The sequence below is a fragment of the Leiobunum rupestre genome, chromosome 3, assembly GCF_980474605.1.
Source record: "Leiobunum rupestre chromosome 3, qqLeiRupe1.1.hap1, whole genome shotgun sequence".
Lineage (NCBI taxonomy): Eukaryota > Metazoa > Arthropoda > Arachnida > Opiliones > Sclerosomatidae > Leiobunum > Leiobunum rupestre.
The window spans coordinates 53,005,026-53,032,157 of record NC_143386.1 but is presented as its reverse complement, the minus strand read 5'-3'; the positions used below and the strand labels follow the sequence as shown (position 1 = coordinate 53,032,157).

The following is a 27,132-nucleotide window of genomic DNA, read 5'->3' as shown; positions in this document are numbered from 1 at the left end:
ACCGATTACAATCTCTATACCCAATATGGATGATCTAACCGTTCTACTCACCACCGCCGACACGCTCACCCTCTACAAACGCTTCGAAATGGCTCTCATTATAGCCACTACTAACTCTAGCATTGTGGCTATTACGGAAACTGGACTCAAACCCAAGGTCCTAGACAGTGAAATAAACATTCCTCATTTTAACATTTTCCGTCGTAATCATCATAGTACAGCGAGGAGCGGTGGCGTAGTCCTCTTCCTATCCTCCACAATCACCGCGCAACCTGTTGACGTTATCTCACTGGCCTCGATGTCCTTACTGTGCGTTGTGCCTTCCCCGCTCTGAATGCGCTTTTCGCGTTATATATCACTCTCCCTCTTACAACAACCATAGCGCCATTCTTACAGTTATTGCCTCAATTGTTGGCCACTGCGCCTCCTAGAACCTTGAATCCGTCCTCCTGGGTGATTTTAATTGCCGGAATATATCTTGGGCATCTGATCTCCTGCTCCCTTCTGCAGATGAACCCACCCGGAACTTCCTGGACGCTGTCCTTAACCACCACCTTGTGCAATCAGTACACGACTTCACTAGGGTTGGTCGTGTCTTCCAAAGCCATAGCGTCCTTGATTTGGTCTTCACCGCTGATGCCCACATGGCCAGCATACGCCTCTCGGTAAAAGCGATCACAATGTTATAACATTCCGCATGGCATGCCCTTCCTCTTCACACCCCACCCGTCTCTGTCGAGACTTTTTTAAGAGCGATTACGACAGCTTTACTTGTTACCTTTCGTGCATAATTTGGGCTGATGAACTGGATCTCAGTAGAATCCTGATGGGCCGCTTTCACTGGCGTTCTGCACTTTGGCATCGATCACTTCATTCCCATTCGACGGCATCGAGTCTCTCGCCATTCTCACCTCGACGTCCGATTTACCAAATACCGACAGTTTAAGACCTCAGCGTGACGGAGCTTCACGAAGGCCATCCGCCCAAGTCGAAGATGCGCACGAAAAGTATAAGCAGGCCCATAACGCCGCATCAACGCCTCTAGAAAACGCAAACGAAAATTGGAGCACCACCTCCCAAACCAAATAGCGTCCAGCCCTAAAGTATTCTTTAGCCACACTAACAGTCTCCGTAGGACCAAATTTACTATCAAGGAAATGAAACTTCCCAATGGCAGTGTCTCATCTGATCCCGACCAAATGGCTGATGCCCTCAATGCTCATTTCAGTGCCGTCTCATTGCATTGCACCCAATCTGCTTATCCCCCTTCGTTAATCTTTGCTGGCAGAAACAGCCTTACTGGTTTCAGCTGTAAAACTCAGGATGTTTTAGGTAGCTTCGAGCCCTCAACTTCAATCAAGCAGTGGGACCCAATGGTCTCCACCCTTACCTCCTTAAATGTCTGTAACCTGAGTTACAACACCGAATCTGTACCCAAGGCTTCTCATTGGTCAAATCAGATCGGATCAAAGCTTTTTAGACTTAAAATAAGACGTAGAACACATTTATTAATGGAACCATTCTTCTAATCCTAAGGGTTCTCGAGATACATTTTGAATGACCTTGGAAACCTGGTTTAAGGTCATTGAAATTTTCATTGACATTTGTCCCCCTGCATGCTCTACGTAACCTGAAAATTTCAAATTCTGAACTAAAACATATTTTAAGTAATTGGATCTGTATCGTTTTTGAGTTAACACCCTGTATATTACTGGTTTTTGTGTATCACTTCCGAAAACGGTTGAGTCTAAACGATTTTCAAATAATTAACACTTTCAGGCTTTAAGTTTATTTAATATGAACACCAATTAAAACCCAAATCACCTTCAATACAGGGTGTTACGGATAAGAGTACCGAAACTTTCTATATGCATTCTATGGGTCTCTATGAGTAAAAGATGTCCAATAAACAGGGGTCCTAAAGTGCTTCGTTTCAGAGATATGGGCTCCCAAAAAACTACCCCAAAAAACCGGACACAGCCTTTAATCTGGCAAATAATATTCTTCCTTGAACCAAATTGTTTTCATTAAATTATCAATTGTTTTTTATCCGTGAGACGAGAAACTTCAATAACAAGTGGCAAAAGTTCATTAATGTCCTTTGAGAAGTAAAATGAGTTTGAAGACAAATACAAGCCATTTTAAATTATTGATACTATTTTAATTATTTAATCTAAAGATACAAATGTCATAAAAATTCTAAAGGAATGGTTTTAAAATTGTCTAATATTATAGCTAATATGGCACATTGGTCCAGGAACGATTATTGCACGGACGGGCTCAAGAAAAATGGGTTAGAAGCTCAAAGATTCAACCAGCAGTAGATTCCCAATAGACTGGTGTCAGATCGAATAAAAGAAATACAAGAAATTTGTATCTTTATATTTAATAATTAAAATCGTATAAATAAATTAAAATGGCTTCTATTTGTCTTCAAACTCATTTTACTTCTAAAAGGGCATTAATGAACATTTGCCACTTGTTATTTAAGTTTCTCGCCTCACGGATAAAAAACAATTGATAGTTTAATAAAACAATTTCGTTCAAAGAAGAATATTGATTGCCAGATTTAAGGCTGTGTCCGGTTTTAGGGTAGTTTTTTTGGGAGCCCATATCTCTGAAACGAAGCACTTTAGGACCCCTGTTTATTGGACATTTTTACTCATAGAGACCCATAGAATGCATATAGAAAGTTTCGGTACTCTTATCCGTAACACCCTGTATATAAGAGAGGTAAAACTTGGGAAAATATACAAATCCGTGCCCCTCAGGCCGCATGGGCCCCGGGAATTTGAATGGGGTTCCCCTTTGCCTCGTCAGACCTCGAGTTTTGAGGCGGTAAAGGGCCGATAGTAGAAAGATAGGCTCGCCGTGACAACGAATTTGAAGAAAAAGTGTATATGGAATATCGGTCTTATATCTTTGCTTCAATTATTTAATTAAATAATGGAATTCACAATAATTGCAAATAGCCATTCTTTCTTCAATTTTAAAATGCCCCACACAAAACTACGGATTTTTCTGTTAACTCGTCCTGGACCTGGACGTTCTGCCATGATATTAGTTTTTAGATCAAGAAATGTTAACGCTAGCGCGTAGCGGAACAATTGACCAATCTCTAATAACTGACTTATGGAATCGATAAAGTCGGTTAACGTTCATTAGTTTAAATTTTTTGTAATTATTCGATGTACAAACCATTAACGTTGTAAAAAAACAATTTCTTAAAGTCTAAATTTGTATATTACAAACCAACTAAAAAAAACCGATAACAAATTATTTGCTTACTTATACATCTCTGCATTTTAACGATTGTAAAAATACTTGGTTGGTTTTTTACTTTAAAAGTTAAGTGGTAGTTTATATCTGATAACATTTTGCTTAGCATAAAATATTAAATTATTATGAAAAAAACAATTTATCATTTTTATTTAATCTTCAAGGATAAAGTTCAAATTATTAACATTAATGCATGGTTAATGAAAATGTATTTGAACACAGTTTATCTACCCTGTTGTCAAAAGTAGCCGTTAACTGATAACTTAGCCAAAAAAGTTAATAGTTCATAAATTAACGATACTACATTCTGGTGTTGAGTAAATTAATTTGGAAAAATTAAATACACTTTAAATGGTAAATAACTTTTACCCCTAGTGACTTTAATCATTGAACTTACCAACTTTTTCGGTCAGCACTTTGTCGACAAGCCATTTTATGTCACCATAGTCTTTCATAATGTAGACGTTTGTGCGTTTGGATGCTATATCATTGATGATGTCTAATTTCGTCTCCTTGCTCCCACTCACTCCGACACATGAAAACTCTATTCCTCTTTCCTTCATTATTTTTACCAGGCCTCTAGGATCACCGCCTACGTTAAAGTTTCCTAAATTTTTATGTAATTGATTAACATAATAGTCATATAAAACGTTAAATTAATATTCGTGGTACTACTAGTTTAACTATTTACATTTCACAATACCTATAGTAACACATTTTAACGGCGAGTTCCTGTCAATTTGATTGGTAAAAACAGGATATAAAAGCTGTCGTTCATTTTGGAGATATTTGGAATGTTATTTTTACCATTGTTGTTTCGATGAATATTACAAATTTATTTTTTAAAATTACTACATTTTCCTAAACTCGATTTCAGCCGAAATTTAGTTTGATAAATAAGTTAAAATCTCGTGTCTAGTTCTGGAGATGGAACATATATTAAAATGCTATTAAGCGTTTTGATATAGAATTTAATAAAATTATAAATTATGAATTTTAATGAGTTATAATAATTATTGTAGAGACATACAAGACAAACCACTAATGAAGGAGCAATGGAGATTGTAGCCCTTTTAAAAAGAAAAATAATAATATAAATAATAATTAGCTAGGCTAATACCTATGGTCTTTAGGGTGTATGTATGGTCTCTTGTCTTAATATTTGAAACACTTCTATTCCGACTGAGGTGTGATAAAAGACATACTGGGTGTTTCAAATTTTTATGCAAATATTTTAAGGCGTTGTAGGGGGTGATTTGAAAAGTATGCCTGTTTTTTTTTTCATTTTCCTACGATTAGTTAAAAGGTCGCCAGAAAGCTTCAAAGTGTGGCCTACTAGCCCCTATAAGTAGGCTGCAACAAGGAAAAACACAAGTTAACTTTTTTACGCTGGTTACCTCGATTTGTTTACAAAGTCCTTCTTTACCTACCACAAGAACCTTATTGTTCGCATTTCATTGCAGCTTGGTTAGTTGCTTGTTGTAGCCTACTTCCAGGGACTAGTAGGCCAAACTTTGAAGCTCTCTGGCGCTCTTTTACCTTATCGTAGGAAAATGAGAAAAAAACCAGACACACTTCTCAACTCACCCCCTACAACTCCTTAAAAGTTTTGAATAACCTTTTGAAACATCCTGTATTCTAAAAAATTTTGTGGCCTTTTAAAATTGCAAAGCTCTCAGAAAGAACCTAATACTAATTAGAAATTGATACTTTTTAATTATCAATTATTTTTCGACTGCTTCTTTTGAACAAACGATCCCGTAACAATTTTATTCTGAGCTTTAAACTGGTTTTGAAAGTATATCGTAGTGTTTTTTAAGCAATGGGATATCAACCACAAATTTCGATCAAATTTATTTAAAGCTTTTTAATAAAATCACAAATAATAATCAAATTATTTTGGATTTTTGTGAATGCTTTTCAAGTGTTAAAGGCCTTAGCCTTAGAATGTTTGATAAATCTTTATATCATTTTTATGAAATTGATATGAGATTCCAGAAATTTCCCCCTCAACATGGGTGTCATAGACAAAGCTAGTTTTCGCAAAGATTTAACTACTTAATTAAACTTTATTAAATTATTAAAACAATTTGAAGACGTTGTTATATTTACACATGTATAAAAACTTCCCTGATGATGATCTGGCAAAGCCGGTCGAAACTAGGAGGATTAATTTTCTAAGCCTCGGCTTTTAAATGAAAGTTTTTATACATGTGTAAATAAAACAACGTCTTTTAATTAGTTTCACACATGGGACTGCAGCCCTATATCAATTTATCAAATTATGTTTATTTAAACATAGCTGCGCCAGTGGTCGTTAAAATATTTAATGCTTTAGACACGTACCGTCAGTGATAAGGAATAAATGAGTCTTTGGCTCCTGCAATGTTTGTTTTATAAAAGGGTATATAGCTAAATCAAAGTTTTGCAGCGCTCCATAAATATTAGTTCCGCCACCTGGAACATTTAAAAAACAAAAATTACAATGAATAGTACCAAACAATATTTTGAAATTTGATTTGAATAGATTAATACCATGCATTTCCTTTTTCTAAAAAATTGTAAACCAATGTCCTTAACTCTTTATTTAAAATCTTACCTTTAAACATGTTAGATTTTAGACGTTCGAGGGCTTTTAGGACATCAGCTGTGGTGGTATAGTCCATCGGCACAAAGCCCTGTTCGTCGTGAAATGTTTTAGAGAAAGTGGCCGCACCAACTCGTACTCCGTCGGCGCTCACTTTTATCTGACGAAACAGAAATAGGGTGACAATTAGTTGAAATAATCAATTAAGTAAAAAATTATGTTAAGTTATATAAAATAGAAAAAAAAACGAAAAAAAGCACCTCTAGCGAAACAAAAATCACAATTTAAAAACCAATGATCACAGGCCGGTTCTGCGGCTAGCTACGGATTCTCGAACGCGTCCATTAAAACCATGAGCCCTTCAAAATATGTTGTCTTTCTAAAAATCGCTCTCAGAAAGAACATTACACACAGAAGATATGAACTAATTTAATTACGCGTAACGCAATCATAAACTTTTGCTATTTAAAAATAATTTAATGTAAATATCAGCTGCTTTTGTATTTATGAGTTAATAGCTAATGTGAAAAACATTTTTAAAGCTCACGAAAATTAAATACTTTTATTTTAAAGAAAAATAAGGGTTTACCCTTTTCACCAAAGTTTTCACGAAATCCACGCTTAAATTGAAAATTTCTTGCCCGACACTCGTGGAAGAATCGAAGATGAAATAGAGCACCAAATTGCCTTTGCTGTAGCTGGTGTCGAGTTTTCGCCCGTAGCTTCGTTGCTTCTTCGCTGGTGGTAACTGTCTTTCTAAATATCGAAATTTTCAAAATATATAAATATACCGGTTTGGTATTTATAAAAATTAATTTATTAATTAAATTTATGACTTGATTTGTTTGGCAACTGTTATAAAATATAAAAAATATATAGGAAAAATGATTGTTTTGATGTAGAAGCGCGGATGAGAATAAACCTGAAAAGGCTATGATATTGTTTAGAATTAAAACATTTTCGATAATTGGGGATATTTTTGTCACTTTTTTCAAATTAATTTGTAAATTTTTCAGTTGATGAATGAAATGATATCTTTTAAAACATCTTTTTAATTTTGATCATTCAAACTGTTACCTTAAACTGAGAAAATATTAATTTGTAAATACATGTGTGTAATATACGGGCTTTATCTGGTGTTATTAACAATAATAATAATATTTGTTAATATAAGTCAGGGGAGTGGTGTGGGGGGGTAGGGGAGTGGGGTGGCGAGTGGTTAATAGAGTGGAGGGGTTAGGGGAGTGGAATGTCGAATAAGTTAGGATAGTGGGGTTGCGGATTGGTTAGGGGAATGGGGTGGCGTTGTGGTGGGGTGGTTAGCACTTTCGCATCGCAGAAAGAGTACCCGGGTTTGATTTCAGCTTGTTGTACTGGGTGGATTCTCGGAACCACTCCTTCTTTGTTGAGTTTGCAAATTTTCTTCCTACTCAATAAAATTGTTTTTCCCCAAGTTCTTCAGATTTCAGTTCCCATAAAAACAAGTAGAGGTTAACAGTTTAATTGAGTGTAGGGAGCTGTTGGCTGCGTGGCATGAAGGGCTTTCCACCATACTCCTTCGCATTGTAACTGGACCACCGGTTTAAAGGCATTACAACTCCCTTAATGACCTCGGCGTAAGGTGATGCCTTGGGAATTAGCCAAACTGATAATAATTAATGACACCGTGAATTTACACTCTGTGTTTTGTATAGGGCCATTCAACTCGAGATAGCATTGGGAACTATCCAAAAAAACACTATGAGTCTATATGGCAATTTAAGTTGTTTGGCTCCCAACATAGCTTTTGGATTATTAAGGAGCCGTTTTTTTACTGATAGATTAATTTGAGTTCTTTTACGGTTTCTTCTTTACTAAATCTGTCAACTTGAAAGTCTCTGATCATCACCAAAAGTCTTTGATCAAGTTTCATTTAAAAGTAGTTTAAAGATTTGTGCGCAGTAAGATATTCATATTTTATCAGAGACAATTGAAAAACCTTAATCAACAAGGCATTGGATTCAATTTACGAAATATTTATAAGCAATTTCGTCTTGAAGAAAATCAAAACATTATTATATACGCTCTTACTAAGCAAAATCTCGTTGATAAATTGCTTTAAAAAGCTAATAAACCGTCTTGCATTATAAAATTAACGTTATTATTATTATAATCATAACCAAATTTTGACGATATTTATATTATTTGAAACACCGTTTAATAAACGTTTGTATAAATATGCCTCTTAAAGCTGCCAGGTATAGCAAAGAACCACCACCTTTTTGCTTTCTAATGAACTAACACTGTTACAGTTTTCATAAAAACAAGTCAGATTATATGTTTAAGGAATAACTTACGTCCCGTCGGTGTTGAATCATATTTATCAGCGCTCATCGAATCCCTGAGAAGAACAGTGGAGTCTAAATGCGTCAGAAGCCGGAATTGCATTTCCAGAGGTCTGTCAAAATCTGTATACTCTGGAAAAACATTCAGATATGTGGGTGCTTGTTTTAATATACACTAAGAGTAAATTATCTGTACAAATTTAAGATATTTTCATGCAACACCTGATGCCAGAGAACCTCTACATATTTTACAGAAATTCTGTCTGTCGGTACTCCTGACCCATTTCTGTAAATTCTACATTTGTCATCCTTGTTTGTAATATGGATTTTTACTGAAATAAATATAAGATTTACAGTTTCATCCTGCATTCAAATACAGTAATTTTAAAAGAGGCATCTGGACATTTAACTGTTTTCACTCAGAGGTGAAATTATAGAAATTTTCTGACAGCACATGATGGCTGAAACGATTTACAGGTAATACTGTAAAATGAACCGGTATATCATATTCTGCAATTTCATTTACGTTCTTTTAAATTTATTGTGTGTTCCAGTGATTCCAGTCAATGTACAGTTTACAGTTTTTCATGGTCTAAGAATTCTGTAATTTAGTGAATTACTTTGTACTTTTATTTTGTGTATTCACAGTAAAGCCTGTAATTTTTCTGATTTTATTTGTGTTGTCATGACACTAAAGACAAAATTGCAGCCACATATTCCCTCAATACATCGGTTCCAACCTTCAGGGGCTCAACAGTACGGCTAATGAACTTCGGCTTTATTAGAAAACTGCCGAAAACTCTTTTGCTCTATATGTGAGGGGACCATTGCAATTTAACATTATTGCAAAGAGTTCCCATATTCATCGAACAACTTTTATGCTCGGGAATCAGTTGAAATGCGATGTTCTGATAAATGTCCCAAAGTCAAACTTATCAATTTTAGTTCTATTGATACCTTCAGTTTCCAAGGATAGCCAAAGTTCCTATACAGTACCAGTTACTGTTTGAATCTCCGGTTGAAATTAAGACTTTTGTATAATTATCCAAACGTTGGATTTCGACGAATGCCAGAGCATAAAATATGTCTGTTGAATATCGAAACGCCATGCAATCATTTCGTTATCAATTGCAATGGACCGCACACTGGCAACATAGTTATATATTTGTTCTAGACAAATTGATAAAAGTTCTTCAAAATACACCACAATTATAATGCATAATAGATAGTAAAATGAAATTTTATTTTACAAATTATTTTTTATTCCCGCAGAGCGTTTCTCATGCGCAATAAGGATTGTAAATTAGGTATCCATCATAAATATATTACTGATAAAAAACTTTCAAGGAACTTTGGGAAATATTTTCGTTTCGTTAATTATTTGTTAAGTGTACCAATCTCTGTACATGTTACATTAGAATGTAACTGTACAGCACTTAGAAATTTTATCGAAAAACACTGTATAACAGATTTCAGTAGTGAATATATAAAAAGTTTCTGTTTTTCTGTAAAGTTAATCAGTAAGGCATTTCTGGGACATAAAATTGAACCGTATAACACAAATTACAAGAATAGAAAATAGTAAATTTAAATACAATATCATTAGTAATATTTACTGCCTTGTTTTGTATTATATTATGTATAAAGAGAGAGAGATATATATATATATATATATATATATACATTTATATACATCTATAATCTATTTACATCTATATACATCTGTTTTCATATCAATATATATATTGACTTTCACGGTAATTTGTTTGTTATAACAAATTATAGTATAAATTATTATAAATTGAGTTTTTGCCCCAGCTTTTTCAAAATCATATACGTTAAGCAGAAAAAATGTGCATCATGCTAAATAATGATTAATAAGCAATAAGAAATAATTTTGTTTTAGCATAAATTGAAAAATTACCGTATTGTCCTAAACCAAATTCGGGGTAGCATTGAAAACACTGACTAAATTTGTTCCCAAGCAAGAAAATTCACTTGGCTTACGCTTTTAAAATGGCATTTTACCTTTTTAGGGAAATTTACTCAACGTAACTTAATAACGAAATAACCTGCTATTTCTTCTTAAATTTATAGTAAAAAAGAAACATTTTAGACTAACAAGGGTGAAAGTTCTTTGGGGAACCCTCTATTATAAATTCTTCTAAAACTCTATAATTCGTTCGAAATGTTTGTTACGTGAATGAAACATACTTTTGCAGAAAACTTCATTTCCACTCCAAGTGCCATTTTCGAGGCATATTCTCGTCTCAGAACCGACCAAAGTGTACTCGCTGTCACATACGAATTCTACCACCGCTCCTTTGCTGTAATTGTTTCCGTATTTGAATCCCCGTAATGGTGTTCCAGGGTCGGGACAAAAGGTGTGGCCTAAAATACGTATTCCGTAAATTAAGATACGAATAGAAATAAAGGTAAAAATTGAACTGTTAAGAGATTTTACTTCTATTTGAACCCAGGTGGATAAAATTGCCATTATCAGAAATTTTTGACAAAAAAAAGTGAAAGTTGCATGTGCTGGACGTAATGTTTAAAATGTTTTGTGAAGACTAAACGTTTAGGATTTGTTTACCCATCAATTTAGTATCACTGTTTGCATTTTCTATTTCACTTTCTTAACCAAATCTTGGCTTAAAAACGTCAAATAGGGTTGGTGAAAAATGATGGATTAATTTAATTTTCAAAATTAAATCTGATATAAGACTTTGATCGAAAATTAAACAATATATATTTAAAATACAAGGGTTGAAATTTAACTATTCTACTAAAACAGAAATTGATTAAACTAGATCCCAATTTGAACTTTGGATGAAGTAAATTTCGTAAGGAGTTAATTCTAGTTTTAAATTTAAAAGTGTACAATTTTAACAACTAATGAGTAAATATGAAAATCAAAAAAGAGTTGTGAGTGTGTTTAAAATAAAAAATTACCTTTTTCAACTAATATGTTACATTGTAACTACCCGCTTTGAATGTGACCTCTGAAAACTATTCAAGTACTTATTTGTGATAACTTACCAACACATTTAGGTAATTCTCCTGACCACTGTCCATTGTTTAAGCACTCTCTTGTTTTCGACCCTGTTAAATTGTAACCAGACCGGCATCCAAATTCCAAAATGTCTCCGATATTTCGTCCTGATCCAGTAATGTAATGGTAATTACCATTCTCAATATTATTTACAACCGGACACACAATCTCTGAAATAACAATGACATTTCTAACATCAGTACCACATTGTAGCTTCCCGCGCTGACTTTTCACGTCACTTGTGAAAATGTCTTTTAATTGTAAATTCCCATTATAATTCTACCACTAGGTACTAAATCAGTTTTCTCAATGAGCATTATGTAGAAAACTTAATAATATCTTTGATTCCATAAAAATTTAAAATTATCAAAGAAATATATATACACGACTTAGCAAATTGACAATTAAATGAAATTTAAATTCTTCTTTAAAATCAACATTTGAGTACATAATTACCGTGGAAAGCTACCGTATTCACAAGTCAGTTTGGACTAGAGAAACCCGCACGAAATTCAAATAATATATAATACATAACGGCATTTTTCCCATATTTGTTTTTATACGATAGAGCATTTTCATAAGAAATTGATTTTTCCTCCATCAGCTTAAATATAATTTTTCATTAGTAGGTAAAACAATGATCTCTCATTTAGAAAATAAAATCATTCGAAGGGATTTATACTCTTGGTTTGATAAATCCACAAATAATAACACATACATCAATTATCAGAAGGTTTTTTTTCCCCATCCGACTTAAGCCAACCTCATTGACCACTTCTGAGTGACAATTTGATAAAGTTCTCTGAACGAGGCGCAACAAAACGCTGCAGTTAATTTATTCAATATTGTCCTTCGATCTTACTAAGCTGCACTTTTCAACGAGGAAATAGCATATACCACTCTTATAAAAGTAAATTTCAAGACGTTATTCGTCAAAGAAGAACTGTTCAAACGTATGTTTTTCACCATAAGCCAAAACATAATGTTTCAAAGGGCCAATCTTTCACGTTATTCCGGTCATTATTTTAAAATATCTGAAGATTATCAGTAAGTCAGATCATGTGAATCTTTAATTTATCCCCACAACCAGTAATCTGATTTCGAATGGTATCTAATTCATTATCTCAAGTTACCGTTCTGAATTGATTCATTCACCTTATTTATAAGTTAAGTAGATATATAATCTTGTGGGAAAGATTCAAAATAAAATGAAATTAAAATTTCGGAAGGAAATGAATCGGATGGTGTAGTTAATCAATAACTGTGAGGAATCTGACACCTGATTACTTTATATTGGTTGGTTTACGATTAATTCAATGTTAAGTTAAAAGGAACCACCTATGGACTGCATTGTAAAGGATGATAAAATTAACGAATAAGTAGATTAGTCCATTATGAAAAGGGATAATAAAGCTAAACCTTTAACAAATTTAAAGAAATATAAAAACTTACTGATAGCTCGTACCGATAGGTCTTCGAGCAAACAAAAAGACGCGAAACTCGGACCAAATAGATCTTCGAGTGAAAAATGAAATGAAATTAATTAACATAGCCAGAAATTCTAACGGTAGACCGGTTTCGTCCTATTTGGGACTCGTTTATTTGATCCGAGTTTCGCGTCTTTTTGTTTGCTCGAAGACCTATCGGTACGAGCTATCAGTAAGTTTTTAAATATCTTCAAATTTCCTTAGGGTTAGCTTTATTATCCGTTTTCATAATGGACTAATCTACTTATTCGCTAATTTTATCATATTTTACGATTAATTCAGATTAGTTTGAACTATCTGGTTTTTATCATTATTTAAAACATCTTGTACTAGAAAGGTGGAAGTTAATTAGTTATCAAGAGTCAACTGTGAACACAAGTTAACGAATCGAAGTTAGCTGTGATATGGTTGTCACGTGATTTTGTTTTCCCATTTTAACAACTTGGTTAAGGCTAAGTTTACTTCATAGTTTCGCCTATTAATTGCGTTGGCTTATTCCGCTTATTAATAGAGATTACAAAAGCAAATACTTATTAAGAAAATAAAATTGATTTTGGTTAGACCAAAATTGAAAATTATTCAAAGTCGTGTTTAACCTTGAAGTAGCCCTGCCACGATTAACTGAAGAAATTTATTTAGCACCAAAAAGTGAATTTGTTTCAGAAGATTACTAATAATATCAGCATTAATTACCAACAAAAATTAAAAAAATCTATCGATTATTGTTTTGAAACAAATCACCTGGCATAATAATTAGAGAAAATAATTACTTTTGCATCTGACTGCGGTGTTGCTTGGTGTCCATCCGGATTCTAAACAAGTGCTAAATTGTGGTCCCACAATTTGGTAGCCTTCAAAACAGCCGTAGGTTACCGTAAAATCATACGGAAAGATTTGATCGATTGGCTCAACGGGATTCAGAAATTGGTGGATGAAGCCTTTCTTTGGTGTCTTAGGAGGGAAGCAGGTTATTGCTAAGATGTTGTAAAGCAGTAAAGAAATTAGTTCTACAAAATATTTTCTTTACATAGGTTTAGTTCTTAAATTTAAGATTGTCTCTAAAGGGTGTTTCTATTTCGTACTCCAACAGAACGAATTAATTAAGGGCAATATTTGAAATTATTTAACTAAATGATGTTACAAATAATGTATTTATTTTGCTTAGGGAAAATGGCAAATTTGGCCGCACACGGATTTTATCAAGGAACCGCCACCGGCGTTCTCTTTGGTGGCATCAGAAAACCTAAATTTTAGGAAAACAATTTTATTTGATTTTTTAGGAGGAAGGAATTTACTCTTCGAGCAACACGAATCCATACATCTACTTGGAATGCTTATCGCGGCAGATTTTCAATTCGGTGTGGCTGACGGTTTTTTTGGCGTCATTATGTTAACTTAACCGACAACTACGTGAGAGTGATCTTACCATACGCGATACGGCAGGATAAGCATTCCAAGTAGAGCTATGGATTCCAGGGAACAACGCTAAATATGGTCTCAAGATATGCATCCTCTATAATTATAAATAAAATTTTTCATAATGTTACGTTCTATGATTCCACTAAGACAGTAAATATCTTAATAATGCCAGTGTCAATTAAACATGGAGTTATTCCGCTAAGCAAAAGCTTATCGACCAGGGTGCCTGTGGAACAACTGAAAATTAACCACTCTAACCGGGCCGTTTAACACGGTTTCACGACCTTTATTGGCAAAAGAGGTATTATTTATTTAGATTTTGACGTGGCGACATTCAGTACCATTCCGAGTCACCGCACCCCGTACCTTTACAATTAAGACATAAATCTTAAGTTTCTTTCAAATGTGCTTCATTTTATTTATTTTCTTTTATTTTATTAAATCGACATGATTATTTCTAACTTTTACCTTTACAGTCTAGAAATTGTTCTTTCCAATAAGGACCATCATTTTCCGGAACTTGGTCGTTCTCATATTCTTCGTAATCAAACCCATAAAATGGGTATTGAGGCTCATTCTTCTTCTCGGCACAGTGATATATGTCGTAATCACCTTTAAGTGCGAAACCAGCTCGACAACTGACGACAGCGATATCTCCTGGAATGTAAAAGTCCCTGGTCCTGTTGGGGCTTGTGTAAAGAACGTTTTCCGACTGAGGAGGATCAGAGCACGATAATGGGGCTTCAATAAAAACATTCATGTTTCGTTACAATTCTAATATTGCAACAGGTGCAAAATTCATAAGCAATTGAACTGGAAAGACACGCTGGAAAAACATTATCTAAGCAAGAAAAACCGTCGAAAATAGACGACATCTAGTAATATATGAAATTTCCTCTCTATCTGTAACCACATAAACGTTATAATCATTTATGCTTGAGACAAATTATAGAGCAAGAACCTTGGTGTCAAACTTAACAGGAAAGTAACCAAGACGTTCGTAGACCTTAAGGCACACACAGTGATTAAAAAACTTAACTGGGGTTTAGTGAGTCCTGAACTTCTTATTTTTACTATCTATATAGACAAAGTTTCAATAAACCATTTAATTTTTTAATTTAGTCGTATTGAAGATGTAAGAAAAGAGAAAGGAGAGACAAGGTTTTCTTTTCCGACACTAGATGATGGTTTAGAATATGCGCTTATGCAAACCAATTACGAATAAGCTAATTTTTCTTGGTCTAGCCAACTAACGTATAAGGTATTAACGTTTACTAAATGTAACTTGTCTTTAAATTAATGGTCTTTAAGTATATGCTCCAAAAACTCTTCACACATTTCTGCTAGCCCACTTACTATAGAATTATTTGGTTAAACCTCAGATTAATCAGAACATTAAACAACACGAATAAATTAACAAAGGACAAAGTGGTGAAAAACTAATAAATTAACTTCGACAAATAAATCTATTTGGTCACTTTGGTGAATATACTTCTGAAGGCAGCATTTAAAAAAAATGGAATAAAAAGCACCGTATTTTAGCTTCAACATAGCTAGCACAAATCTTGTGTAAAATTAATAAACTAGGGAGCAGAATTGAAAAAATATGTGCTTCACCATGACCAGTTACGAAAAGAAAACTCGTATCGAAGAAGCCAAACTATCCTTTCATAGCCTAAATGCCCAAAAAACTAATTGTAAACATACTATTGTATCAAAACAAAAAGAACCTACAAACATGAAACGCATTTTTCTGAAAAAGGCTCTTCCTTAATGTATCGCGAAAAGTGTATTGATTAGAAGAACAAGGACAAACAAGCTGCCGCGAGTTTGAAGGATAACTTACGTTTGCATCTGGGTCTGGGGGAGCTCCAGAGCCCGTCGCGACCGCACTTGATGGTTTTCTCCCCAATTAGCTCATCCCCTTCGACGCCGCAAGCGAAAGAAACTTCGTCACCATCGAAAAACGAATCTCCGACTCGAATTCCAGACACTGGCGTCCCAGGATCTCCACAGTATGGGATCTCTGCGTAAAAACGAAATATTACAAATAAACCTGAGACACCTTTCGCAAATAAAGTTTATGGAGCTGTTGGCTCGCGTGTCATGAACGGCTTGCCACCACCCTCTTACGCGTTGTAACCCGGCCACCTGTTTAAGGCATCATAAGTCGCAAGATGACTTGGATCTAAGGTGGTACCTTGGTTTTTAGCCTAGACGATTATTACTATTTACTATAAAGCTATTTACATTTTTCACATTTAAGTGAATTAGTAAAAATGAGAGAAAAGGAAACAAATTTAAGTTCTACTTACAAGCCAACAATCATTTTAAACAAAGAGAGCTCTTCCTACACGAGGAACTTTATAAAACCCATTAAGCGATTCGATAAAAGCTATTAAAACCGGGATGTGTAGGCAAGTCTTTAAATGGTCCTTGTAAATGGGACAAATCTCCATGAAAGTTGATGTCGGCGGGGAAGGCTCGTATTTGGCCTAACGGATAATTTCTTCTCTTTCTAGCAAGGCGAATCTGGTTATCGACCACCCTTAAGAATTTCATTGAACCAAGGTAAAGATTTTGGTAGTCGAGATTAAAAATTATCAAGTAACATTTTACCACCGAAAGAATATGAATTTTAATCACACCACAACATTCTTTTGAATATTAAAGCACCCAAACTTAATCTTTAAGCTATAACCAGGTACGGACCTTCACAAATGGGTTTCGGCGAACTCCAAGAAGCATTTTCAAGACATTTTATTTGATCCATGCCAATCATCCTGAATTTTGGGTCACAAAAGAAAGTAACATTCCCTCCTGCGTAAAACGAGTCCTGGATTCTCGAACCGTTCAGCGGAATGCCTGGATCTCCACAATTAGGATTTACTACCAAGAAGAGAAAACATTTTTTAGTTAGTCACATAACCGTTTTGCTGAAATTAACTTTATGAAAGAAGGGCTAATTCTGGCCTTTTCTCTACTTAAGGGGATCATAGACCCAATTATTTAAATTGTATTACCCTTTTATTATTAAAAGTTTTACTTGCGCAATAATTTCGTTGTTCTTATTTATTTTATTTTTAATTATCACGCGCAAGGTGTTTCATGTTCCTTTCTATTATTACCCTTTATTAATTTCAGAAATTTAGAAAGAATTATATACTATATGAAATATAATCATTCATTTGGACTAAAAATAAATACAAATTTCGGAAATTTAGAAAGAATTATATACTATATGAAATATAATCATTCATTTGGACTAAAAATAAATACAAATTTCGCAAATTTAGAAAGAATTATATACTATATGAAATATAATCATTCATTTGGACTAAAAATAAATACAAATTTCGGAAATTTAGAAAGAATTATATACTATATGAAATATAATAATTCATTTGGATTAAAAATAAATACAAATTTCGGAAATTTAGAAAGAATTATATACTATATGAAATATAATAATTCATTTGGATTTAAAATAAATACAAAATAACATATGTTAATCCAAAAACGAGAACGAACTTAAATACTTTTTAAAATAGTATTATTATAATAACTAAATATTTAAATTAATTTAATCTTAAGCTTGTGTAATTCAATATACTGTGTATTACACTTAATCTTACCTTCACAAATTGGAGGTCGTGTCCAGACTAATCTCGTCCCTACTCTCTTGCACATGATTTTTTTCTTGGAATCATATTTTAGTCTATATCCTTTCTTGCAGATTGGATGAAGGAACAATCCCGGATGATATGTTTTATTGAGCTCTTCCTTTTCGTAAATTGCGTTTTCAATATCTGGTGGTTCATTGCACGAAATTTCTAAAAAATAAATCCCGGTAACGAAAAACTGATAAAATATGAGAAAACAATTAAATAGTCGAAAATGAATGTATTAATGTCATTCGGTTTCCAGGTGATTGAATGGTCAAACTTATTTAATCCTTTGGGTCTACGCTGTGGAATCTTTCTTACAAATCTTTTGTTAACACCTCAGGCGGGTAACAAAATCCAAATTTCTCATAAATAAATAAGTTTTAAATCTTCGTACAGACACCGCACAATAATTTATAATTTTCTTCTTACGCATGCACTTTGGTACATCAGCTGTGAATTTTCCATCTACACATCTTAATTTCTCTTCTCCATGAAGTTTATATCCTTGGAAGCAAGCGTAGTTGATGTAGTCCAAATTATCCACGAACCAAGGACTGTCTTCAACATCTTCGTTGGTTACTATAAATCCTCCGTGTAGAAAAGCATTTCCTTTTTCAGGTACCAATATCTGGCATTCTAAATCATAAGAACATTATGTGAGATTTTGAAATTACTGAAGAAAATATTCACCTACAGGGTGTTGCGTAGCCCACCAGTGCTCTCCTGTATAACATGGTTGTTTTAAGGTTTCTGGAGAAACATTATCCTCTTTCGAGTGAAGAGGGTGAGGAAGTCATTAGTTCTTAGGCCAGGAATGTAAAGGGGGGGGGGGTCTGGTACACGTTTTATTTTGCTTTATTTGCTCCCTTAGCTCATAATCGCATAATCGATTTTCCCTTACTTAGATAATACCCGCGTTTTAAGAGTAAGCGTGTTCAAAGGATAAACCATCACCCGGGAAAGAGATCTGATTTGGATCGGCTTTGGCGTTTGTCGAAATACTGTCTTGAACGGTGGCACGGAGCAGGAAAATAATATTTAACGACATTTTGTGAAAACGATTTCGAAAAATAATCATCGGAAAAGGGCATTTAAAGTAGCAAGCTGAATTGGAGTATTAGCCTAACAGATAATAATTATTAAACGAGTGATTAAAAACGCGAAGAAGTAGAATAGTTCATACTGAAAAAAAAGCTAAACCCTAAACAACTTTGAAACAGTTTAAAAACTTACAAATATAATGAAACTGTTAAATCTATTTAGGTTTTCACTATAAGATATATGTGTTCGGTGTTCGCGTCTTTTTGTTTGCTCGAAGATACGAGCCATATATAAGTTTTTAAATTTAGGGTTTAGATTTTTTATCCTTTATCATTATGGATTATTCTGCTTTTTCGCGTTTTGTATCACTCTTTGCAAAGCAGTCCATAGCCGTGTTTCCTCTTAACTTATTAATAACTAGCTTTAATACCCGGCTTCGCCCGGGGTCTTTTTGATTTGTACGTAATAAAAGTACGGCACCATAACGAAACCTTCTTCAGAAAACTTCGTATTTTTATTTCCTTCTGACGATTCTTCCTAATAACTTTTGGGAGAGCTAACTTTGAGTTTGTTCTTTAATTAGCCGACTGAAGAGCTAAGTAACATTTAAAAACCCAGCAAAACCCGCTAACTTTCAATACGCAAAAGAAAACCGAAAAATAATACGGTAAAGAATACGGGCGAAAAGCAAAACTCGCTAACTAAGATTTAAAAACCCAGCAAAACCCGCTAACTTTCAATACGCGAAAGAAAACCTTAAAATAATACGGTAAGGTATACGGGCAAAAAGCAAAACTCGCTAACTAAGATTTAAAAACCCAGCAAAACCCGCTAACTTTAAATATGCGAAAGAAAACCTTAAAATAATACGGTAAGGTATACGGGCAAAAAGCAAAACTCGCTAACTAAGATTTAAAAACCCAGCAAAACCCGCTAACTTTAAATATGCGAAAGAAAACCTTAAAATAATACGGTAAGGTATACGGGCAAAAAGCAAAACTCGCTAACTAAGATTTAAAAACCCAGCAAAACCCGCTAACTTTAAATATGCGAAAGAAAACCTTAAAATAATACGGTAAGGTATACGGGCAAAAAGCAAAACTCGCTAACTAAGATTTAAAAACCCAGCAAAACCCGCTAACTTTAAATATGCGAAAGAAAACCTTAAAATAATACGGTAAGGTATACGGGCAAAAAGCAAAACTCGCTAACTAAAATTTAAAAACCCAGCAAAACCCGCTAACTTTAAATATGCGAAAGAAAACCTTAAAATAATACGGTAAGGTATACGGGCAAAAAGCAAAACTCGCTAACTAAGATTTAAAAACCCAGCAAAACCCGCTAACTTTAAATATGCGAAAGAAAACCTTAAAATAATACGGTAAGGTATACGGGCAAAAAGCAAAACTCGCTAACTAAGATTTAAAAACCCAGCAAAACCCGCTAACTTTCAATACGCAAAAGAAAACCGAAAAATAATACGGTAAAGAATACGGGCGAAAAGCAAAACTCGCTAACTAAGATTTAAAAACCCAGCAAAACCCGCTAACTTTCAATACGCGAAAGAAAACCTTAAAATAATACGGTAAGGTATACGGGCAAAAAGCAAAACTCGCTAAATAAGATTTAAAAACCCAGCAAAACCCGCTAACTTTAAATATGCGAAAGAAAACCTTAAAATAATACGGTAAGGTATACGGGCAAAAAGCAAAACTCGCTAACTAAGATTTAAAAACCCAGCAAAACCCGCTAACTTTAAATATGCGAAAGAAAACCTTAAAATAATACGGTAAGGTATACGGGCAAAAAGCAAAACTCGCTAACTAAGATTTAAAAACCCAGCAAAACCCGCTAACTTTAAATATGCGAAAGAAAACCTTAAAATAATACGGTAAGGTATACGGGCAAAAAGCAAAACTCGCTAACTAAGATTTAAAAACCCAGCAAAACCCGCTAACTTTAAATATGCGAAAGAAAACCTTAAAATAATACGGTAAGGTATACGGGCAAAAAGCAAAACTCGCTAACTAAGATTTAAAAACCCAGCAAAACCCGCTAACTTTAAATATGCGAAAGAAAACCTTAAAATAATACGGTAAGGTATACGGGCAAAAAGCAAAACTCGCTAACTAAGATTTAAAAACCCAGCAAAACCCGCTAACTTTAAATATGCGAAAGAAAACCTTAAAATAATACGGTAAGGTATACGGGCAAAAAGCAAAACTCGCTAACTAAGATTTAAAAACCCAGCAAAACCCGCTAACTTTAAATATGCGAAAGAAAACCTTAAAATAATACGGTAAGGTATACCGGCAAAAAGCAAAACTCGCTAACTAAGATTTAAAAACCCAGCAAAACCCGCTAACTTTAAATATGCGAAAGAAAACCTTAAAATAATACGGTAAGGTATACGGGCAAAAAGCAAAACTCACTAACTAAGATTTAAAAACCCAGCAAAACCCGCTAACTTTCAATACGCAAAAGAAAACCGAAAAATAATACGGTAAAGAATACGGGCGAAAAGCAAAACTCGCTAACTAAGATTTAAAAACCCAGCAAAACCCGCTAACTTTCAATACGCGAAAGAAAACCTTAAAATAATACGGTAAGGCATACGGGCAAAAAGCAAAACTCGCTAACTAAGATTTAAAAACCCAGCAAAACCCGCTAACTTTAAATATGCGAAAGAAAACCTTAAAATAATACGGTAAGGTATACGGGCAAAAAGCAAAACTCGCTAACTAAGATTTAAAAACCCAGCAAAACCCGCTAACTTTAAATATGCGAAAGAAAACCTTAAAATAATACGGTAAAGTATACGGGCAAAAAGCAAAACTCGCTAACTAAGATTTAAAAACCCAGCAAAACCCGCTAACTTTAAATATGCGAAAGAAAACCTTAAAATAATACGGTAAGGTATACGGGCAAAAAGCAAAACTCGCTAACTAAGATTTAAAAACCCAGCAAAACCCGCTAACTTTAAATATGCGAAAGAAAACCTTAAAATAATACGGTAAGGTATACGGGCAAAAAGCAAAACTCGCTAACTAAGATTTAAAAACCCAGCAAAACCCGCTAACTTTAAATATGCGAAAGAAAACCTTAAAATAATACGGTAAGGTATACGGGCAAAAAGCAAAACTCACTAACTAAGATTTAAAAACCCAGCAAAACCCGCTAACTTTCAATACGCAAAAGAAAACCGAAAAATAATACGGTTCGCGAAAAGCAAAACTCGAAAGTATACCGATAAATAATACGGTAAAGAATACGGGCGAAAAGCAAAACTCGCTAACTTTCAATACGCGAAAGAATACCGAAAAATAATAAGGTAAAAATAATTGTTGGCCGGGGGACTAATTAGTGGCTGTGGGAGAGCGAAAACGAAGGGGGACAACCGGAACGCGTTCAAGCGAGAGGGAGAGACCAAGAGCGAGGGGGGAGTAAACTTAGAGGACGGTCGTCGATCGGTCCACGGAAGCCACAAACACACAAATACACAAACATTGAGAATTATATATAAGATAAAGAAATATTTGCTACGTATAAAAAGGGTTGGAGATCGCGGTAGCAGATATACTTTGATTATAAGAATAGGTGTTAAATATTATACTTTGTGGGTGAATTATCTGAATAATATTTACCCTAAGGAAAGGAACCTTTCAATTAATGTTTAAAAATTAACTTATCTTTTGTTCATGGTCACCCAGGAAAACTGCGTAATAGACTTTGCTTTTCCTGATTATCCTTACACTTATATTTCATGTTTACCATTACACTTATATTTCATGTTTGCCCTTACACTTATTTTTCATGTTTACCATTACACTTATATTTCATGTTAACCCTAACACTTATATTTCATCTTAACCCTAACACTAATATTTCAGGTTTCTTAGTCATCTGTATTATTTTGAGCGGAGGTCTTAACGTTGCGACTCATAAAGTGGTTTTCCTCGGACTATGTATAGTCTTGAATTAAGTTATCCTAAAAATCTGGCCTTTTATCAAGCATTTGCAGACACTGCTATTTTTATGAATTAGTTTATAGTTATTCCTTTACAATTTTATCTCGGTAAATCGTCCTTTATCGGTTTAATATACAGGTTGTCCATTTTTATTCGAAAAAGTGATTTTTCTCAATAACCGTTGTACTTCGAATTTTGAATTTTTTGTGTGTGAATTGTCAGTACCGGGTGCCATTGTCGTACATAATGTTTATCGATTTTAAAAAAATATTTTTAAATTTTGAAAAAATAAATTTCGATGTGTTGGAGCTTGTCAAATTTTGCCAATGAGAAAAATGTAGAGCGACGTCGAAAACATAAGAACTACCTTTGGTCGTTGAAAACAAAATCATATTTAACGAAATTACACGCGTTTGAAAATTAACTTTACGGGTAAACAAAATAATTGGAAAATCAAAACCTAGAATCTTTTGGATGCAGTGGAAATCGTAAGACAATATTATTTTTATTTATTTAATGCAAGATTCTAAATTTCTAACTCTCATTTAAATGCTAAATTACCATAGAACATTTTCGATCAGTAAATACTCGGGGAACCTTCAAGATATCACGTATCTAATTCCGAGGATATTGTTTTTGGGCTTTTGATTTAAATAAATAAAAATAATATTTAGTCATTCTACAAATAGTATGGTCTTACGACTTCCACTACATCCAAAAGATTCTAGATTCTAGTTATTCATAAGTAGTTTACATCTGCCTCAATACGAGTTTTGGCTGACTTAGAGTACGCGACGATTGTATTAAAAGTTGTAGACTAAACTAAGGCTTGTTTCAATAGAAAACAGGGTATTTAAATACGGAGCAGCTACAAAAGAGCAAGAAATGGCTTGTTTCAATAGAAAACAGGGTAATTAAATACGGAATAACTACAAATGAAACAGTCATTTTTTATTTCAATGAAAAACAGGGAATGTGCATTCGGAGAAGCTACAAAGGGCCAAAGATAGCTGGTTTCAATGGAAAACAAGGTAATTAATTACGAATCAGCTACAAAAGAACCAGAAATTGCTATCCTAACCTAAACCTAACCTAACCTAACCCTACCCTAACCTAACCCTAACCTAACCGAACCTTACTTAACCTAACAAGCCTTGAAACAAGCCATTTCTCTCTTTTCAATATGAACATCAATATTCTAGTCTACAACTATTAATACAATCGTCGCGTACCCTACGTAACCCAAAACTAGTATTGGGGCAGATATAAACTACAGTCAATAATATTAACGAATATTAGTATAGATCAAACAATAAAACCTCGTCTTCATCAGTTCTACGTCAACCAAAATTAGTATTGGGGCAGAAGTAAACTACAGCCCGTTATTCTTATGTTTTTGACGTCGCTCTACATTTTTCTCATTGGCAAAATTTGACGAGCTCCAATACATCAAAAATTATTTGTTCAAAATTTGAAAATATTTTTTTAAAATCGATAAACATTATGTACAACAATGGCACCCGGTACTGACAATTCAGACAAAATTTTCAAAATTCTAACTACAACGGTTATTGAGAAAAATAACTTTTTCGAATAAAAATGGACACTGTATTTATTTAAAACTGAACTGACATAATTCTGTATATGTATAGATTTGATTTTATAAAGCCAATATCATAATGATTTCTGGGGTGTTGCAGTTATAATGTAAGTGATGCTAATATAGTGTTAGTTGTTTGAAATTAATACGCGGAACTGGGAATAATTTTAAAAAGTATTGGCTCGCGTGGCTGATATGGGTCGGCGGCGGCGTTTGACCCAAAATATACCAGCGGCGGTGGCTTACGCCGGCGTTTGTATAAATTTTAGAGCTATTTATTGTAGCGACAGTTTAAAAAACACGCGACCAGAAGGGCAAGGGCAAATACCAACTCGTACTAGTCCTTCTATGGACTAATTAATGTACTTCGCACAGGGACGCCTCGTTCCCGAATATTTGCTTCGGAGGATTGTTAAATGTGCGCTCTGGCGGCGGAGTCAGAAACTAACTAACTAATAATAACCGGGGAAGAAGGAAAAGGGGTGAGGGGGGGGGAAATACAAATGTAGCTCAGCAGCTGTAAAACACGTGGTACTGGCTAAATTTGTAAAACGTTTGTTTTAATGTGTGAAGTACATTATTTAGTCCATGGTCCTTCCAAGGTAGGCCACTGGACTGACGTCAAACGACAACCAAAATTATTCGCAGTTATGCCGGGTCGAAATTCGGTTGAAGGCTCGATATTGGCTTTTTATTTATTTGGTCGTGCTCCACGATAACGCTCTGCAGTGGCATAGACAAGGAGGGTTCAATATCAACCCCCTGGGCCTACCTTGACTATACTTAATTGACACCCCCTTCTCGACACCCCTCTTAATATTAACATTCTGGGACCCCCTTTGACGAAATTCTGGCTACGCCACTGACGCTCTGAGCCTTCCAATCAAAAATAAATCTGAGTTACGAATAATATCATTTTTGCTGCCGAAGGTTATCATCGCACGGTGAACATACTGCTATTTTGATATGTTATTTTCCATTTAAATATAATTTAAGGCATAATGATGTGATTTTATAAACGTATTGGACGTCTAAAATGCAGTATATCAAATGCTTCATTTATTGAATTTAAAGTAAAAAATTATTATCAGTCTCGGATTGGCCATAGAGGTAACCTGCCCGATGGCGTGAATCCCATGGACCGTTCATGAAGTGGGCCTCCGTAAACATGGTAGCGTTATAGTTGTTAAAGCTGGGACCCTTAGTCTCCTAGCAACCAAAAAATATAAGACCCAGTCCGCCCCTGATTATTATAATGCGATTTTAGAAAACATATAGATAAACCAAGCAACATTTAAATTTAAAGATAATGAAAATGTGGATAAGCCTTGGTTATATTAGTGATTCTCTCTATAGCCAAGTGAGCAATGCTGGAATCTATTTACGCTAAGTGAAAATGCTATTACTCTGCGTCGACCGAAATCCGAAAACCAAAATTTGACGTTCGACGTCGTGTTCAAATGTAGTCATTTTCGCGTAAATGAAAACCAAGCTTAATGTACCAAAAAAAAGTGTTCTTTGTATCGGCTGCGAAGGCGTGCGCCGATTTTCGAACAATCGGAGGCGGCGCGATCGGCGCGTTCAAAATTATCGGCGGCGGCGGCGTTTAGCGGCGGTGCAAGCCTCTACTTGAAGGGCTTACTACCACCCTCCTACGCATTGTAACCCAGCCCCCTGAATTAAAGGTTTTAAAAGTCACCCGGTGATTTAGGACTAAGGTGGTGCCTTGGGTATTAGCCTAGATTATTATTATTATTAACACAAACGAAAGTTTACAATTTTCAAATACGTTTTCTATTTTAATTCATTGTTACAGGATATTTCTGTTTTATCTGTAAACATGTACCAAGTACCTAGTAAAACACTTAAGTTAGTGACCATTAAAAAAACTTCCTCATAAAAATCATGCTCGAAAAGAATTTAAACACCAACTGAATAACGTATAAAGAAAATAAATTCCACATTTACATATATACATAGCAGCTAAATAGTTTTTTTTAAATATGCAACTTACGATCGTTAGCTGTTGAGCGATGATTTAAACCTAATAGAAAAATGATTGAAAAAAAACTGTAACGTTTAAAGACATATAATTTCGGCATGTTTTTCAACATCACAAAAATTCGTTCAAATCATTTTTAAATAAATGTGACAATCTATGGATTCCGCATTTTGAAGGCCTATCAAACATTTATCTACTTCTATACAGCGACGGAAGATACGGAGGATAATATCAAATTACAGAACTTAATGCAGGAAATAAAAAATAAATCGCGTACGATTGAAAAGGATAAAGGTATTATGCGGAGATAGAAGCCACGGTTCATGGACAACTGCGAATCTGTTGACATTAAAGCGTTGCACTAACATTGAGTAATATTATTTGTATTTCTCTAATAACATGACCAAACTATTAACTTTTTCTGATATATACTTTTAACAATGTTGATTACATAAATAAATACTACAATGACTTCTAACAAATACGAGATTAGCTAGTTCTATAAACTATTCTATTGTGTTTGATAAAATATTTACACTTAAAAATATAAATCATCATGAACCAGGGGAATAAACTAAAGGGGGGAGGAAATGGAAAAGGAGGCGTTCTTATAAATCGCGTCAAGAGGACTAATATTTAGGGAGCCAATAATTCGCCGCCTGGAATTGATTGATTTTAAGGGGCGGGCCAGGTTCTTATCCTGGA

At 34.3% G+C, this 27,132-nt stretch overlaps 1 protein-coding gene across 1 annotated transcript in view; it reads right to left on the bottom strand.

Moving 5' to 3' along the window:
• The window catches only part of LOC149952581 (complement C2-like), a 39,384-nt gene extending 12,855 nt beyond the window's left edge, over nt 1-26,529 (bottom strand). Inside the window, exons 1-14 of the mRNA XM_090168631.1 lie at nt 26,440-26,529; nt 18,246-18,452; nt 17,784-17,981; nt 16,861-17,037; nt 15,995-16,174; nt 14,617-14,889; nt 13,500-13,703; nt 11,230-11,412; nt 10,405-10,581; nt 8,203-8,322; nt 6,456-6,622; nt 5,879-6,026; nt 5,626-5,736; nt 3,677-3,886 (exon numbers count right to left, since the gene is read on the bottom strand). Coding sequence (XP_090024757.1) covers nt 3,677-3,886; nt 5,626-5,736; nt 5,879-6,026; nt 6,456-6,622; nt 8,203-8,322; nt 10,405-10,581; nt 11,230-11,412; nt 13,500-13,703; nt 14,617-14,889; nt 15,995-16,174; nt 16,861-17,037; nt 17,784-17,981; nt 18,246-18,452; nt 26,440-26,527 — 2,443 coding nt within the window. The 5' untranslated portion in view covers nt 26,528-26,529. The remainder of the gene's footprint in view (nt 1-3,676; nt 3,887-5,625; nt 5,737-5,878; nt 6,027-6,455; nt 6,623-8,202; nt 8,323-10,404; nt 10,582-11,229; nt 11,413-13,499; nt 13,704-14,616; nt 14,890-15,994; nt 16,175-16,860; nt 17,038-17,783; nt 17,982-18,245; nt 18,453-26,439) is intronic.
• Between the last annotated feature and the right edge of the window lie 603 nt (nt 26,530-27,132).